General features: G+C 38.4%; 1 protein-coding gene across 1 annotated transcript; it reads left to right on the top strand.

The window, feature by feature from the left end:
* Positions 1–1,183: 1,183 nt before the first annotated feature.
* LOC117323128 (tctex1 domain-containing protein 1-like) lies at positions 1,184–3,412 on the top strand. The gene has a single exon (XM_033878158.1). The coding sequence runs from the start codon at positions 1,743–1,745 to the stop codon at positions 2,454–2,456; it is 714 nt and encodes a 237-aa protein (XP_033734049.1). The 5' UTR covers positions 1,184–1,742; the 3' UTR covers positions 2,457–3,412.
* Positions 3,413–19,145: the final 15,733 nt, after the last annotated feature.

The following is a 19,145-nucleotide window of genomic DNA, read 5'->3' as shown; positions in this document are numbered from 1 at the left end:
AAGTGACACGGATCAGAACATACACATGTACTTGACGTTGAAATTCCTTATTTAAGATAATCATAGGATTTATTGAAGTAACGGGCTATTGCACCTCCCAGTCTATATTTTGAAATTCTTTTCGGCCTATGTTAACTTTCCTCGTTCCCCTCCTTAATATAAAAACTATAGGCCCTTCGCACCACTGACGAGTCCTAGACGGACGAAACAGCTGTATGATGTTCCTAACACAACTGATGAGTCCTTGAAGGACGAAACATCTGTATGATGTTCCTAACACAACTGATGAGTCCTTGAAGGACGAAACAGCTGTATGATGTGCCAGTACCGTATAACTGGCGAGTCCTGGATAGATGAAACAACTGTATGCTACAGTCTAGTTCATTTTTGGATCGATGTGATAAAAATGTGTCATTTTATAATCCGTAAACGTGTAGTTACCTAATACGCCATATTCTGAAATAAAAGCAGTTTTTTTAAAATTCAAGTAAAGTTATGTGTATTTAACAATTTAAATACAATTTAAAACATAAAATGAGAACTATCGCTAGTGGGTATTTATCTTATTAATGTTTATCGTGTCCTGAAAGGTTTCTTTAACATGTTTAAGTAAGTCTACACTAATGATAGATAACTATTACAAGGATTTGACATTCCTGTCCTTCGTATCGTTGTAAGTACATGTAGCTTTGTCAACTTTTTCGGAAAAGTTGAAACTTTTATATCAAAAAAAAATTGTATAAAGTAAATATGAGTTTTCTTTTGTGAATACGAAAAATCCATCATTTGACGGGACAGGTATTATTTAAAGCGTGTTTCAATATTTCACACGATTTGTTTATGTCTTATTATATTTAAGCTAACAAGTCGAAGAAAGGAAATATTTATATAGGACACCGGGTACGGGTTAGATATGATAATCCTACACAATGTCCTTGAATACGACCAATCTTAAATACATCTCTCCTATAGACCAGAAAATCAAACTCGTTAGAACACTCGGCCCCTACATACACAGTGTTATAGACGTGAAGGACGCCGCATTGAAAACCCAATCTACGACACGTAATTGGCTTTAGCGATTGGCGTTACAGCTCTTAGTGACAATTTAACCTATTACAGTACATTATCACAAGCGTTCTAAATAACACTACAAACCTTGGTCACTCACTCTTACGATGGAAATTGATCTAAAAGGGGCGGGGCCAATAACTATATACTTCCGTCGCTATACCCAAACGGAACAATGGACAGCCGGTCACCCAGGGAAGTTAACGACAATCCCGGCATTTCACTGAATGACATTTGATACAACAAGGACCTTTTATACTTCAGAGCAAAGTTCTGTCGAACGATGTCGTGTGTAATTACATGAGTGATATTCATAGTGTAGAAAACAAAGTTATGAATGTTGTCAAGAGGAAACAGTGATTGACTTTCAATCACGTCATATATATGTTACAAGACGGCAGAACTGGGAGCGTAAATGGTAATATTGACATTACGTGTTAACTTGGGAAAAGGTATTTGATCAGCACGGTTGTGATCCATCGAGCGAACCGCCTGACTGGAGATATTAGAGACAAACAGCTCACGCCCGCTGGTATCTGTGTGTGAAACTCGAGTTACTTTCGGTTTATTATAGGCGGTCGATCATTCACTCTCTGTCTGTGTCAATACACATCCATCACCGGGTACTTACAACCCTTTTATTATCGTATTGATATTCATCGCCAGTCACGATGGAGGGACAACTCAGCGCCGACAATTTAAAAGCACACGAAGCCCACCTGAAGGAGTCGAGTATACAACCAGATAGCACTGTGGTAGAGGGTGCGACCAGCTCTTCCAAGTCATCGCTAGGAGCCAAAAAAATGGGGACTCCTTCTAATAAACTTAGCCTCAAGGACAGACTGACTCTAGGAGGACATTCTTCGATGGATGACAAGAAAAGTGATGCTGGAAGTGGTTCAAAATTGTCCAGCAGTATGAACAGAACAAGGTTCAGTCGGCTTCGGACTAAACTTAAAATGCAAAGTCTTTTTGGAGCGAGTTTATCCAAGACAGGATCTGAGTCTGGCCATAAACCAATCAAATCGTTGGAAAACACCTACAAAGTAGAGCCAGAGGAAGGAACGCAGTTTTCCATAGCAAACGCCGAGAAGATTATGACAAATGTGTTTGAGGCGTATCTGAAAGGGCGACAGTACGACGCAAAGAAGTTTCGACTCCTGTCGAAATCTCTAGCAGACATGATAAAAGAGAGAGTGAAGCAGAGTGGAATTGTCCGTTATAAGATCGTAGCTACGGTACTTATCGTTGAGGACTGTGGTCAGTCTGTCCGACTGGGCAGTCGTTGTCTATGGGACACGACGTACGACAATCAAGCGACCGTTGTATTCAAAGGAGATGGGTTCGAGGCCGTCGGATCAGTTTTCGCCACATTTTTCGCCTAAATTATCCGCCAGTGCTGAGATATGGTGCTTGCTCTACGCATATATTATGATATTATATTGATTTATACCCGTCCGGATATATATAAATTTTGACTCGTTTATTAAATGTTACATGTGTTTATAATTAAAGTAAAAGTGGCTGTTTTATCACGATTAGTTTCATATTCGTTAAACAATCTGTGTCTGACAAATATCAGTGTTGATGAATTTATTTAATTTGTTGATGTTTTATCCAAATCGAGGATTACTGCTTTCTAAGGCATGTAAAATGTCACTTGGATGTGACGTGTGGATGTTGGATACATTTACCTCCCTATTATCTGGTTATTGATCCACTTGCGGCGACTATTTTGAAAGAATTTGGATGAGTGCGTGCTGTGATATATCAAAATATAACGTAATCCGTTTTTAACATTTCATGTAATTTTAAGGAAGTTTTAAGTCATGTGTTATAGTCTGTATCACAAGTGTTGTGCACAGTGGAACATTAACTGGCTGAATGAATCACGAAATGTATTGAGGGATATATTTCATCGTCACGTATTTCATTTAAGAACTGGATATATATCGGTAATGTGTATTCGACTAGTGTTTGTTTAAATAACAACACTCTTTTGTCCGTAGTTAAAACATTTCGTGTTGGGAGAGTGGGCTCATGTTGGGGATTATCAAACCGGACAATCATGACCGCCACTTCCTCCTGACTATCACCAGTGTGTGTGTTGACCTCATACAAAACCTCATAATTTATTTGAACACGGTTGGAAGTTAATCCCTAAGGTAAACGGTGGTATATATCTATAAACATATATATTGTGGGCGTTCGAATTGTTCATCAATCGAAAACTGGTCCACCCAATACATGTATTTGAAATATATTGGAAATAAAATTTAGATTACGTTTGAAATATATGAAAATGAATTTTCCGTCCATGAATTATTAAAATTTTAATTTTCCATTATACCTCTTTTGTGTTTATGTGTCCTGGCTTCTGTAAAAGAAACTTTTTAAATGTGAAGTGTTTGATTAAATACAGTATGTCAGGGACAATATATAAGCCACCAAGATATCTGAAATCATATCTTTGTTTCCTAACCATTAGGGGACATAATGGGATTAATCTTAGCTGTTATATCAACAGTGTTTACAGTTTGGTAACCAGGACAACCAGGTGTCGTGTTGATAGATTTCCCGTTCAGAACCGCGTGATAATTGATCTATTTGACCAGCTAATGGGTCTCTGGCGACAGAAAGAAAACTGTATATCATAACAACTTAGGTATATAATTATAGAGTAATGATACATTACCAACCTGACATAACCCAGGTGTGTAGTAGTGTAATAATACATTATCACCCTCACACAACCCAGGTGTATAGTAGTGTAATAATACATTATCACCCTCACACAACCCAGGTGTATAGTAGTGTAATAATACATTATCACCCTCACACAACCCCGGTGTATAGTAGTGTAATAATACATTATCACCCTCACACAACCCAGGTGTATAGTAGTGTAATGATACATTACCAACCTGACACAACCAATGTGTATAGTAGTGTAATAATACATTATCATCCTCACACAACCCAGGTGTATAGTAGTGTAATAATACATTAAAACCCTCACACAACCCAGGTGTGTTGTAGTGTAATAATACATTATCACCCTCACACAACCCAGGTGTATAGTAGTATAATAATACATTATCACCCTCACACAACCCAGGTGTATAGTAGTGTAATAATACATTACCACCCTCACACAACCCAGGTGTATAGTAGTGTAATAATACATTACCACCCTCACACAACCCAGGTGTATAGTAGTGTAATAATACATTATCACCCTCACACAACCCAGGTGTATAGTAGTGTAATAATACATTATCACCCTCACACAACCCAGGTGTATAGTAGTGTAATAACCACCCTCACACAACCCAGGTGTATAGTAGTGTAATAATACATTATCACCCTCACACAACCCAGGTGTATAGTAGTGTAATAATACATTATCACCCTCACACAACCCATGTGTATAGTAGTGTAATAATACATTATCACCCTCACACAACCCAGGTGTATAGTAGTGTAATAATACATTATCACCCTCACACAACCCAGGTGTGTAGTAGTGTAATAATACATTATCACCCTCACACAACCCAGGTGTATAGTAGTGTAATAATACATTATCACCCTCACACAACCCAGGTGTATAGTAGTGTAATAATACATTATCACCCTCACACAACCCAGGTGTATAGTAGTGTAATAATACATTATCACCCTCACACAACCCAGGTGTATAGTAGTGTAATAATACATTATCACCCTCACACAACCCAGGTGTATAGTAGTGTAATAATACATTATCACCCTCACACAACCCAGGTGTATAGTAGTGTAATAATACATTATCACCCTCACACAACCCAGGTGTATAGTAGTGTAATAATACATTATCACCCTCACACAACCCAGGTGTATAGTAGTGTAATAATACATTATCACCCTCACACAACCCAGGTGTATAGTAGTGTAATAATACATTATCACCCTCACACAACCCAGGTGTATAGTAGTGTAATAATACATTATCACCCTCACACAACCCAGGTGTATAGTAGTGTAATAATACATTATCACCCTCACACAACCCAGGTGTATAGTAGTGTAATAATACATTATCACCCTCACACAACCCAGGTGTATAGTAGTGTAATAATACATTATCACCCTCACACAACCCAGGTGTATAGTAGTGTAATAATACATTATCACCCTCACACAACCCAGGTGTATAGTAGTGTAATAATACATTATCACCCTCACACAACCCAGGTGTATAGTAGTGTAATAATACATTATCACCCTCACACAACCCAGGTGTATAGTAGTGTAATAATACATTATCACCCTCACACAACCCAGGTGTATAGTAGTGTAATAATACATTATCACCCTCACACAACCCAGGTGTATAGTAGTGTAATAATACATTATCACCCTCACACAACCCAGGTGTATAGTAGTGTAATAATACATTATCACCCTCACACAACCCAGGTGTATAGTAGTGTAATAATACATTATCACCCTCACACAACCCAGGTGTATAGTAGTGTAATAATACATTATCACCCTCACACAACCCAGGTGTATAGTAGTGTAATAATACATTATCACCCTCACACAACCCAGGTGTATAGTAGTGTAATAATACATTATCACCCTCACACAACCCAGGTGTATAGTAGTGTAATAATACATTATCACCCTCACACAACCCAGGTGTATAGTAGTGTAATAATACATTATCACCCTCACACAACCCAGGTGTATAGTAGTGTAATAATACATTATCACCCTCACACAACCCAGGTGTATAGTAGTGTAATAATACATTATCACCCTCACACAACCCAGGTGTATAGTAGTGTAATAATACATTATCACCCTCACACAACCCAGGTGTATAGTAGTGTAATAATACATTATCACCCTCACACAACCCAGGTGTATAGTAGTGTAATAATACATTATCACCCTCACACAACCCAGGTGTATAGTAGTAGTAATAATACATTATCACCCTCACACAACCCAGGTGTATAGTAGTGTAATAATACATTATCACCCTCACACAACCCAGGTGTATAGTAGTGTAATAATACATTATCACCCTCACACAACCCAGGTGTATAGTAGTGTAATAATACATTATCACCCTCACACAACCCAGGTGTATAGTAGTGTAATAATACATTATCACCCTCACACAACCCAGGTGTATAGTAGTGTAATAATACATTGTCACCCTCACACAACCCAGGTGTGTAGTAGTGTAATAATACATTATCACCCTCACACAACCCAGGTGTATAGTAGTATAATAATACATTATCACCCTCACACAACCCAGGTGTATAGTAGTGTAATAATACATTATCACCCTCACACAACCCAGGTGTATAGTAGTGTAATAATACATTATCACCCTCACACAACCCAGGTGTATAGTAGTATAATAATACATTATCACCCTCACACAACCCAGGTGTATAGTAGTGTAATAATACATTATCACCCTCACACAACCCAGGTGTATAGTAGTGTAATAATACATTATCACCCTCACACAACCCAGGTGTATAGTAGTGTAATAATACATTATCACCCTCACACAACCCAGGTGTATAGTAGTGTAATAATACATTATCACCCTCACACAACCCAGGTGTATAGTAGTGTAATAATACATTATCACCCTCACACAACCCAGGTGTATAGTAGTGTAATAATACATTATCACCCTCACACAACCCAGGTGTATAGTAGTGTAATAATACATTATCACCCTCACACAACCCAGGTGTATAGTAGTGTAATAATACATTATCACCCTCACACAACCCAGGTGTATAGTAGTGTAATAATACATTATCACCCTCACACAATCCAGGTGTATAGTAGTGTAATAATACATTATCACCCTCACACAACCCAGGTGTATAGTAGTGTAATAATACATTATCACACTCACACAATCCAGGTGTATAGTAGTGTAATAATACATTATCACCCTCACACAACCCAGGTGTATAGTAGTGTAATAATACATTATCACCCTCACACAACCCCGGTGTATAGTAGTGTAATAATACATTATCACACTCACACAATCCAGGTGTATAGTAGTGTAATAGATGTAATACATTATCACCCTCACACAACACAGGTGTATAGTAGAGTAATAATACATTATCACCCTCACACAACCCAGGTGTATAGTAGTGTAATAATACATTATCACCCTCACACAACCCCGGTGTATAGTAGTGTAATAATACATTATCACCCTCACACAACCCCGGTGTATAGTAGTGTAATAATACATTATCACACTCACACAATCCAGGTGTATAGTAGTGTAATAATACATTATCACCCTCACACAATCCAGGTGTATAGTAGTGTAATAATACATTATCACACTCACACAATCCAGGTGTATAGTAGTATAATAATACATTATCACCCTCACACAACCCAGGTGTATAGTAGTGTAATAATACATTATCACCCTCACACAACCCAGGTGTGTAGTAGTGTAATAATACATTATCACCCTCACACAACCCAGGTGTATAGTAGTGTAATAATACATTATCACCCTCACACAACCCAGGTGTATAGTAGTGTAATAATACATTATCACCCTCACACAACCCAGGTGTATAGTAGTGTAATAATACATTATCACCCTCACACAACCCAGGTGTATAGTAGTATAATAATACATTATCACCCTCACACAACACAGGTGTATAGTAGTATAATAATACATTATCACCCTCACACAACCCAGGTGTATAGTAGTGTAATAATACATTATCACCCTCACACAACCCCGGTGTATAGTAGTGTAATAATACATTATCACCCTCACACAACCCATGTGTGTAGTAGTGTAATAATACATTATCACCCTCACACAACCCAGGTGTATAGTAGTATAATAATACATTATCACCCTCACACAACCCATGTGTATAATAGTATAATAATACATTATCACCCTCACACAACCCCGGTGTATAGTAGTGTAATAATACATTATCACCCTCACACAACCCAGGTGTATAGTAGTGTAATAATACATTATCACACTCACACAACCCAGGTGTGTAGTAGTGTAATAATACATTATAACTTGCCTGCCCTAAAACTAGGTGGCTTTCACTTAACCACAAAGCTGTTTCCTCCCTCTAGGACGCTCCCCTGGCCTTCAGCGTACTATTTCTCTCCTCCAACTTGTCAGGTATTTATCACATTGACCGTCCTGATTGTCACACTGGATTGCGATAAGTGGATTGAAATTAGTATTGGCACGATGATTGGCCGAATAATTAAGTGTTAATCTCCATCCATGCTAGCCCGATTAATGTCGATGCTCACAGTCTGGATATATTGAGTGTGGTTAATTTTCAGTAAATAACTACATGAATGAAGCCCGTGATGTTTTAAGACAATACCGATGTCGGAAATACGACCAGTATCAACTGATCAATTGTAATTAATATTAAAAGAGTGAGTCAAAAACAACAAAGGGGTGAGTCAAAACCAACAAAGGGGTGAGTCAAAACAACAAAGGGATGAGTAAAAAAAAAGAAAAAAAAAGGGGGGGGGGGGGGGGGGGGGGAGTCAAAACCAACAAAGGGATGAGTAAAAAAAAAGGGGGGGGGGGGGGGGGGTGATTCAAAAACCAACAAAGGGGTGAGTCAAAAACTAACAAAGGGGTGAGTCAAAAAACCGCCAAAGGGGTGAGTCAAAACATCAAAGGGGTGAGTCGAAACAACAAAGGGGTGAGTAAAAAAAAACAACAACAAAGGGGTGAGTCGAAAACAACAAAGGGATGAGTCAAAACAACAAAGGGATGAGTCAAAAATAAAAAACCAACAAAGTTGTGAGTCAAACAACAACGAAGGGGTGAGTCGAAAACAACAAAGGGGTGAGTCAAAATAACAAAGGGGTGAGTCGTAAACCAACAAAGGGGTGAGTCAAAACATCAAAGGGGTGAGTCAAAAACAACAAAGGGATGAGTCAAAATAACAAAGGGGTGAGTCAAAACAACAAAGGGGTGGGTCAAAACATCAAAGGGGTGAGTCAAAAACAACAAAGGGGTTAGTCAAAAACAACAAAGAATATCGGCATACTAACCAAACCATAGTTCAAGCTCAAAAACAAGGGCAAAATATATTTTTGAAAAAAAAGATTTGCACGGAGACTCCTTAAAAAGGACAAGAGTAAAAGACCAGACGCTCTTGTGGAGTAAGCGTCTTCTGCTTCATCGCCGACACCCGCCACACAAATCTAGGTTATGGCGACACCCGCCACACAAATCTAGGTTACGGCGACACCCGCCACACAAATCTAGGTCACGACGACACCCGCCACACAAATCTAGGTCACGGCGACACCCGCCACACAAATCTAGGTCACGGCGACACCCGCCACACAAATCTAGGTCACTACGACACTCGTCATACAAATCTAGGTCAAATCGACAACACCCGCCATGCAAATCTAGGTCACGGCGACACCCGCCACACAAATCTAGGTCACGACGACACCCGCCACACAAATCTAGGTCACGGCGACAGCCGCCACACAAATCTAGGTCACGGCGAAACCCGCCACACAAATCTAGGTCACTACGACACCCGCCATACAAATCTAGGTCACGACGACACCCGCCATTTAAATCTAGGTCAAATCTGGGTTACGCCACAATCTCAATGAAAGCAATAAAGGCGACACTGCTGTTATTGGGACCCGTATTTATTGATCCTTTATCTTACTGGTCACTAATGATATCAACAACAAGATAATGTGAACGTGTAAAAGCCACAACACTTTAAGTTAACACATAAGGACCAGAATGTAAACATCAGCTGTTCGCTTTCGCTTTCTGCACCACTGGAATATGATAAATCGAAGGCACACAACTAGCTATCTCATTGGTGTCAAATAATGCTGATGCATTTGTTTTGTGGGACAACCAAGTTCAAAGTCTGTCAATGTAACGGTATGGGATTTGAGATTCATTGTTACTATCGAGTGTGACTTTAGATCGGACAATGAAAAGATCTTTGTACTTACTAACGAGTGTGACTTTAGATCGGACAATGAAAGGATCTGTGTGCTTACTTGCGAGTGTGACTTCAGATTTGACAAAGACCTACCATTTTTCCCAATGAAATCACCATGTTCCTATATAAGATTATATTATAAAGGTAACATCTTACAAAAAAAATGGAGAAATCCTGTTCTAACGTCTGTACAAGTCTAGCTCGACTGATTCTATCTTTCCACTTTAATACACTGTAGACGTTGCTACAAATAGTATATTAACTGTAGTAGAAAACGTGTTGCCTTTAAATTTCTTGTGGAGCTATTCAAAAATTAGATGTTAATATGTTTTATTAATCATTCCTTCAAATACAGAAATTACCCATTTATGTAAGTTATTCGTAAGAGCAGGATATATATATCTGACATTCAATAGTGATCCCTTATTAAAAACGTAAAATCAACACATTTTAATACCGACAGAGGCTTCATGCATGTCTCCATAATAACTCTTATCTACAAATATACCAACGACACCCAGTCAAGGTATTATCATCTTTCAAAATATATTGAGAGTTAGATACAGTAGAGCCGATATGATTTACACTACATCATACAGCTGATCCGTCCTTATAGGATGTTAGGGACATCAAACGGTTGATCCGTCCTTCTATGACTCGTCATTAATATTAGGGACGTCATACAGCTGTTCCGTCTTTCTAGGACTCGTCTTTGGTGTTAGGGACATCATACATATTGATGTTGGGGGCACCATACAGCTGTTTCGTCACTGATGTTAGGGACACCATACAACTGTTTCATCATTGATGTTGGGGACACCATACAGCTGAATCAGCATTGATGTTGGGGACAGTCACTGATGTTGGGGACACCATACAACTGTTTCATCATTGATGTTGGGGACATCATACAGCTGTTTCATCATTGATGTTGGGGACACCATACAGCTGTTTCGTGATTGATGTTAGGGACACCATACAGCTGTTTCGTCATTAATGTTGGGGACACCATACAGCTGTTTCGTGATTGATGTTAGGGACACCATACAGCTGTTTCGTCATTAATGTTGGGGACACCATACCGCTGTTTCATCATTGATGTTGGGGACACCATACCGCTGTTTCATCATTGATATTAGGGACACCATACAGCTGTTTCGTCATTAATGTAGGGGACACCATACAGCTGTTTCGTCATTAATGTTGGGGACACCATACAGCTGTTTCATCATTGATGTTGGGGACACCATACAGCTGTTTCATCATTGATGTTGGGGACACCATACAGCTGTTTCGTCATCGACGTTAGGGGCACCATACAGCTGTTTCATCATTGATGTTGAGGACACCATACAGCTGTTTCATCATTGATGTTGGGGACACCATACAGCTGTTTCGTCACTGATGTTGGGGCACCATACAGCTGTTTCGTCACTGATGTTGAGGACACCATACAGCTGTTTCGTAATGGATGTTAGGGACACCATACCGCTGTTTCATCATTGATGTTAGGGACACCATACAGCTGTTTCGTCATTAATGTAGGGGACACCATACAGCTGTTTCGTCATTAATGTTGGGGACACCATACAGCTGTTTCATCATTGATGTTGGGGACACCATACAGCTGTTTCATCATTGATGTTGGGGACACCATACAGCTGTTTCGTCATCGACGTTAGGGGCACCATACAGCTGTTTCATCATTGATGTTGAGGACACCATACAGCTGTTGCATCATTGATGTTGGGGACACCATACAGCTGTTTCGTCACTGATGTTGGGGCACCATACAGCTGTTTCGTCACTGATGTTGAGGACACCATACAGCTGTTTCGTAATGGATGTTAGGGACACCATACCGCTGTTTCATCATTGATGTTGGGGACACCATACAGCTGTTTCGTCATTTATGTTAGGGACACCATACAGCTGTTTCGTCACTGATGTTGGGGACACCATACAGCTGTTTCGTCACTGATGTTGGGGACACCATACAGCTTTTTCGTCACTGATGTTAGGGACACCATACAGCTGTTTCGTCACTGATGTTTGGGTCACCATACAGCTGTTTCGTCGGCTCGAACTTTAAAAGATTACTGTACCTTCTAACCAATGTTTGTGACATATTCCAACCTTTTCCAGTAATTTCCCCCCACATTTGTCACAAACACGAGTTAGAATTTCGGTGAAAATAAAAGATCATGGGGCATATATCTTTAATCTCGGCTGAAAATTAAATTTGTCATCACAGAGCACTGCCACCTCTAGAAAATGCAATGTTAATTAACAATTTTTTCGATAATTAAAAAAAATCCGGTAAACAACTCTATCACAATGTGAGTTTGATGAATTGCATTAATGTAATTAGGTACAGTATTTAGAATTATTACACATTGATATGGCTCTCTTATCTTTGTTATTAACACAGTATTAAGTACATTTGTAATGAGGAAAGCAGAAGTCAAGATTCTTTAAACGATGACCATGCTTCTTCTTTAAATTACTCAAATGTTGATCAACGTAATTAAAAGTTTGTTTAAATATCCTAATGTTATTTAGGCAAACTTTGATAATTGTAATTTAGTTTTGATTTAATCGTCGGCAGATGTTTTACAATACAGGAACAGCGTTAAAGTTAAAGATTACACAAGAATGTTTAAGATTAAATGTCATTTTATGGTATACCTGTTGTTGTTTTTTATCAAATGTTGCATGTTTGTGCCAATTTAGTTTAAACATATTTACTTGACAAGTGACAAGAGGATTAGGAACAGGTTACGGCAACATATTAGCCCTCGTAATACAATATAAATCGTCTGTCTGACAGATAATGTATAATAACTTATGAAGCAGAAACGTTATACATACATGTAGATTGTAAAGTGAAAGATCAAAGAAGGATAAATCATAAATCTTAAATATAATGATATGGGTGACGTCACAATTATCTGCAGTGGAAACCACAGTTAGGTGTGTAAACAAAATATTTATTTGGCCTGTAACACCCACTCGATATCGATACATCTCACGTTGGTGACATTGGGAAGGAAGGGCAGATATAATGCCGACATGTTTACGAAAAAACGAGGGTAAAATATAAACAAATGTAGACCTGCGTGGAGACCCCTGAAACAGTACAATGATGATACGACCTGGCGTTCCGGAGTAGTAAACGTCTTCTGCTACATCGGCGACACCCGCCATGCAAATCTAAGTCACGGCGACACCCGCCATACAAATTTCGGTCACGGCGACACCCATCGTACAAATCTAGGTCACGACGACACGCGCCATACAAATATAGGTCACGACGACACACGCCATACAAATCTAGGTCACGGCGACACCCGCCGTACAAATCTACGTCACCACGACACGCACCATACAAATCTAGGTCACGGCGACACCCGCCATACAAATCTAGGTCACGGCGACACGCGCCATACAAATCTAGGTCACGGCGACACCCGCCGTACAAATCTAGATCACGACGACACCCGTCATACAAATCTAGGTCACGACGACACCCACCATGCAAATCCAGGTCACGGGGAAACCCGCCATACAAATCCAAGTCACGACAACACCCGCCATACCAATCTAGGTCATGACGACACCCGTCATACAAATGCAGGTCACGGCGACACCCACCATACAAATCTAGGTCACGGGGACACCCGCCATACAAATCTAGGTCACGCGGACACCCGCCATACAAATCCAAGTCACGACGACACCGCCGTACTAATCTAGGTCACGGCGACACCCGCCATACAAATATAGGTCACGCCGACACCCGCCGTACATATCTAGGTCACGATGACACCCACCATACAAATCTAGGTCACGCCGACACCCACCATACAAATCTAGGTCACAGGGACACTCGCCGTACAAATCCAAGTCACGGGGACACCCGTCATACAAATATAGGTCACGGGGACAAGGTTACTAAGAATGTTGTTGTTGTTTTTTCACAAAATTAGGAAACAAGATTTTACCTCCATATTTTAACTAAATTTATTGACGTCTATGGAAGTGTTTGTGCATGGTCTTATCTTAAAGGAAAATCGAGCATTCGGAGTGAATCTGTAAAGACGTGAAAATGATAAGAATTCCAAGAATCGAACCCAGGCTGTCCTCGTGAAAGACGTAATATTATCAACCTCGACAGAAGATTTCTCTTTCAACTTGGGTGGACCATTATGATAAGATTAAACTTACCATTTAAGCATTAGAGGGAACCATTCTCCAAACCTCCACCCCAGCTTTGGTTTGTTTTTTTGTTTAATGTCCTATTAACAGCCAGGGTCGTTTAGGACGTGCCAGGTTTTGGAGGTGGAGGAAAGCCGGAGTACAGGTGTTACCTTAAAATGCGGTTAGGTCGTCCGTCAGATTACTGAATTGTTAATCAGTCATCTGACCACTTAGATATTTTTAGATTTATATATCAGTAATTATGAATATACCACAGGTGGAATGGCCCATGGAAATTAAGGAGCAGTGAAAGGTTCAAACACACTTTTTTTTTTATTTCAGCGAATATTGTACAGTCATATGGATCTTATAACATGCAAACATATCAAAAGGCGGATAGAATGTACATCAACGTAATATACAGACATTTTGAAATGAAAAGTGTTTAAATTCAACAGTAGAAGTGAGAGAAATCACGTTTTGGCGAAGGAAATCATTGTCGGCCCCCATCGCCTTTGTCGGGCTAAACACTGACATATAGTGACACGAAGGGAAGTAACTCTGACATATCAGAATGAGGGAAATAGACATGGTCGAGGGAAACATAAACCATTGTTAGGACCTTATAATTAGGTACAGTACTGTAGCTATAGCAACACAAACCATTGTTAGGACCTTATAATTAGGTACAGTACTGTAGCAACATAAACCATTGTTAGGACTTTATAATTAGGTACAGTACTGTAGCAACATAAACCATTGTTAGGACTTTATAATTAGGTACAGTACTGTAGCTATAGCAACACAAACCATTGTTAGGACTTTATAATTAGGTACAGTACTGTAGCTATAGTAATATAAACCATTGTTAGGACCTTATAATTAGGTACAGTACTGTAGCAACATAAACCACTGTTAGGATTAGGTACAGTACTGTAGCTATAGTAACACAAACCATTGTTAGGACCTTATAATTAGGTACAGTACTGTAGCTATAGCAACATAAACCACTGTTTAGGACCTTATACGTGTAGTTAGGTACAGTACTGTAGCAACATAAACCATTGTTAGGACCTTATAATTAGGTACTGTAGCTATAGCAACACAAACCATTGATTAGGTACAGTACTGTAGCTATAGCAACATAAACCATTGTTAGGACCATAAATTAGGTACAGTACTGTAGCTATAGTAACACAAACCATTGTTAGGACCATATAATTAAGTACAGTACTGTAGCAACATAAACCATTGTTAGGACCTTATAGTTAGGTACAGTACTGTAGCTATAGTAACACAAACCATTGTTTAGGACCTTATAATTAGGTACAGTACTGTAGCTATAGCAACATAAACCACTGTTAGGACCTTATAATAAGGTACAGTACTGTAGCTATAGTAACACAAACCATTGTTTAGGACCTTATAATTAGGTACAGTACTGTAGCTATAGTAACACAAACCACTGTTAGGACCTTATAGTTAGGTACAGTACTGTAGCTATAGTAACATAAACCACTGTTAGGACCTTATAATTAGGTACAGTACTGTAGCTATAGTAACATAAACCACTGTTAGGACCTTATAGTTAGGTACAGTACTGTCGCTATAGTAACATAAACCATTGTTTAGGACCTTATAGTTAGGTACAGTACTGTAGCAACATAAACCATTGTTTAGGACCTTATAATTAGGTACAGTATGTTGCAGTGCTATACCTACATTACCTTTTGTGTATCAGCGGTAAGTCGTGGTGTATCACCACCAGCTATAAAGCATTCTCTAAATATTTATTTACTTTTTATTTTTTATTTATTCAAAGTACAAATACAAACAACTTTGATATGTATATATTCAGGATATATAAAAAGCTTACATTAATTGTGTCCGTCACTGGTTGCTATAAAACTTTCAAACTTAAATATATATAAATCTAAAAAAACATATTCACACACTGACACACTTAATTTTACAAGCTTTTCATGAAGATCTGTAACTGACATATAACACTAACCAACATATGAATATTCACGAACTTATAATTCATATTCATGTGTATTATGCATATTCATGCAGGGAGAAAGTTGGATATTACAAACAGAAAAGAACTAATGGTACATTAATCAGGCATAATGAACAAGAGACCCAGAGGGCCTGTATCGCTCACCTGGTTTATTTGAGCAAACATCAAAATAATGTTTATGTTCCATTTGCTAATAGCTTTATTTGTTGATCTATGATTACATATAATTATGTTGTGGGGATCTCAACTGCTTCAAAGATATGACCCAGAAACAAAGTCAAGATTCAACATGATTGTATTTAAAGAAACTATAAGTCCCTTGGGGTGGGGAAAGAACCCTGGGTCTATTTTTACATCAGGATTGTGTTCATCTCTTGATGCCCCGCAAGGCAATATATGATTATGGGGTGGGGATCTGAATGGTTTCACAGATAAAACAAAAGTAATAAGTCTTCAAGGGTGGGGAAAGACCCCAAACCCCAAGGGAGAGGTGTCAGCCCCACCATTTGTACAATTTTGAATCCCTTCGCCATAAGGATGCTACCACACAAATATGAGTTATATCCAATGCTTAGTTCCAAAGAAGAAGTCGTTTATATCAATTAAGCCAAATTGACCCTTTTTGGCCCCGCTTCTCAGCCCACAGGGGTGTCAGCCCCACCATTTGTACAGTTTCTAGTCCCCACCCAATAATGATGCTACCAGTCAAATTTTGTTCAATTTTGATCAGCGGTTATGAAGAATAAGTCAATTGTTGACGGACGGACGTACAATGGATGCCGGAAGCCGGACACAGGACGCCACGGTATAGCATAAGCTCACCTTCGGACCAGGTGAGCTAATAATGATAAGTGATAAAATATCCATATACACTAGTAACCACTGGTGCTTGGGATTTCATTACGATGTAATTGTTACATAATGTTTACCTAATACATGTAAACAAAATATGTAAAGGACTATACTATATGTTGTTTTACCTCCTTGATACATATCAAATGTCATCTTGTGAGCTGTCGTACCAATTTAGGCCAGGAATGCTTTTCTGTGTTCAGACACATGATGAATTCCCCCATTGTTAATTGTTAATAATCTCTAACAAAGAGAATTTTTTCTCCAAAACAAAAGTTAACATGCTTTATGTTCTAACCACTCATCCAACGATTTATCTTCTCTTTTTATCTTTTAAATTTAAAGTAATCAAACAAATTAGAATTGTGCATGAAGCTCTTGTTCATGTAGTTTATCATTTTTAAGTGAAAGCTATTATCTTTTTGTAAGAATATTTGTAATATGTACAATTTAATCTGATATTAAGTAGTTTCCGTCCTCAGTACGCCCCACTTTACATTCACTCTCTACACCCATGGAATATACCAGGGCGAAATCGAGGCACACAACTAGCTATTTGATTGGTGTCTGGAATAAAGAACCAGGCCCATCACTAAGCTAGAGCATTTCTTTTAGCGGTCACAGCAAAGCGACAATGAAGTTTAAAGTCAGTCAATTTGACTCACAGCATAGCGACAATCAAATTTAAAGTCAGTCAATTTAACACACAGCATAGCGACAATCAAATTTAAAGTCAGTCAATTTAACACACAGCATAGCGACAATCAAATTTAAAGTCAGTCAATTTAACTCACAGCATAGCGACAATCAAATTTAAAGTCAGTCAATTTAACTCACAGCATAGTGACAATCAAATTTAAAGTCAGTCAATTTAACACACAGCATAGCGACAATCACGTTCAAAGTCAGACAATTTAACACACAGCAGAGCGACAATCAAATTTAAAGTCAGACAATTTGACTCACAGCAGAGCGACAATCAAGTTCAAAGTCAGACAATTTGACTCACAGCATAGCGACAATCAAAATTTAACCCACAGCATAGTGACAATCAAATTTAAAGTCAGACAATTTGACTCACAGCATAGTGACAATCAAATTTAAAGTCAGTCAATTTAACAGTACGAACTTGAGATTCGTTTATTGTATATTAAAGGATCAAATGCGTCTTTTTGTTTTATCCGCAAGTTCACAGTGACGGCCTTCAATTTTACCGCGACAAATTCCAGAGGTGCGGAGAGCGAAAGTGAGCATAACCCCTGGAGTATCTCGAAATCTTGTTACTTGTGTTATTCATTGGTCAGCAGATTGTTAGACATACACACAGCTATAACACATACTGGCCGAAATCCTCTCCGTATAACTATATATATCTTTATAAACAGCCGCAGTGTCTGATGATCAAACCAGTAAATGTTTCATTAAAGTATGCGAATTATCTGTAAATGATTGTACATTTACAAACGTAAGTATTCTACCGTTAAATATAATGGACAATGGGAAACCATTAGGTACCTCCTGTTCCTATCATCAGTCAGGTAAAATGTACTTTTAGATAGATGTTAACATACATTTCTACATTACGGTGAAATATCTTGAGATAATGAAATAAAATTAACTTGAGATCCTGAAAAGTTGCGAAAACAAATCAAAAAGACCAAGTGATACAATAGATATGTATAGTGTAGTGAACACTTGTGGATATCTTGTATTTACCATATAACTAATATGTAGGATGTGTAATTAGTTTTAATATAATTTAGTGCAACAACAGCTTAAAATAAGATTACAGTTAAAATGAATAATTCATTTATTACAGTATTTAATAACCATACATGAATGTACTAAATGTGGGAGCCACTGCAATATCAAGCCACTCTGTGGTATGTGTAATGATTGCAAAAGTAAAACATTGTCAAATATAATACCGCAATTTATCAATTCACATTTTT

This window comes from Pecten maximus, chromosome 3 (genome assembly GCF_902652985.1).
Source record: "Pecten maximus chromosome 3, xPecMax1.1, whole genome shotgun sequence".
NCBI lineage: Eukaryota > Metazoa > Mollusca > Bivalvia > Pectinida > Pectinidae > Pecten > Pecten maximus.
The sequence above is the reverse complement of the archived record's forward strand: the minus strand, read 5'-3'. Positions and strand labels throughout refer to the sequence as shown.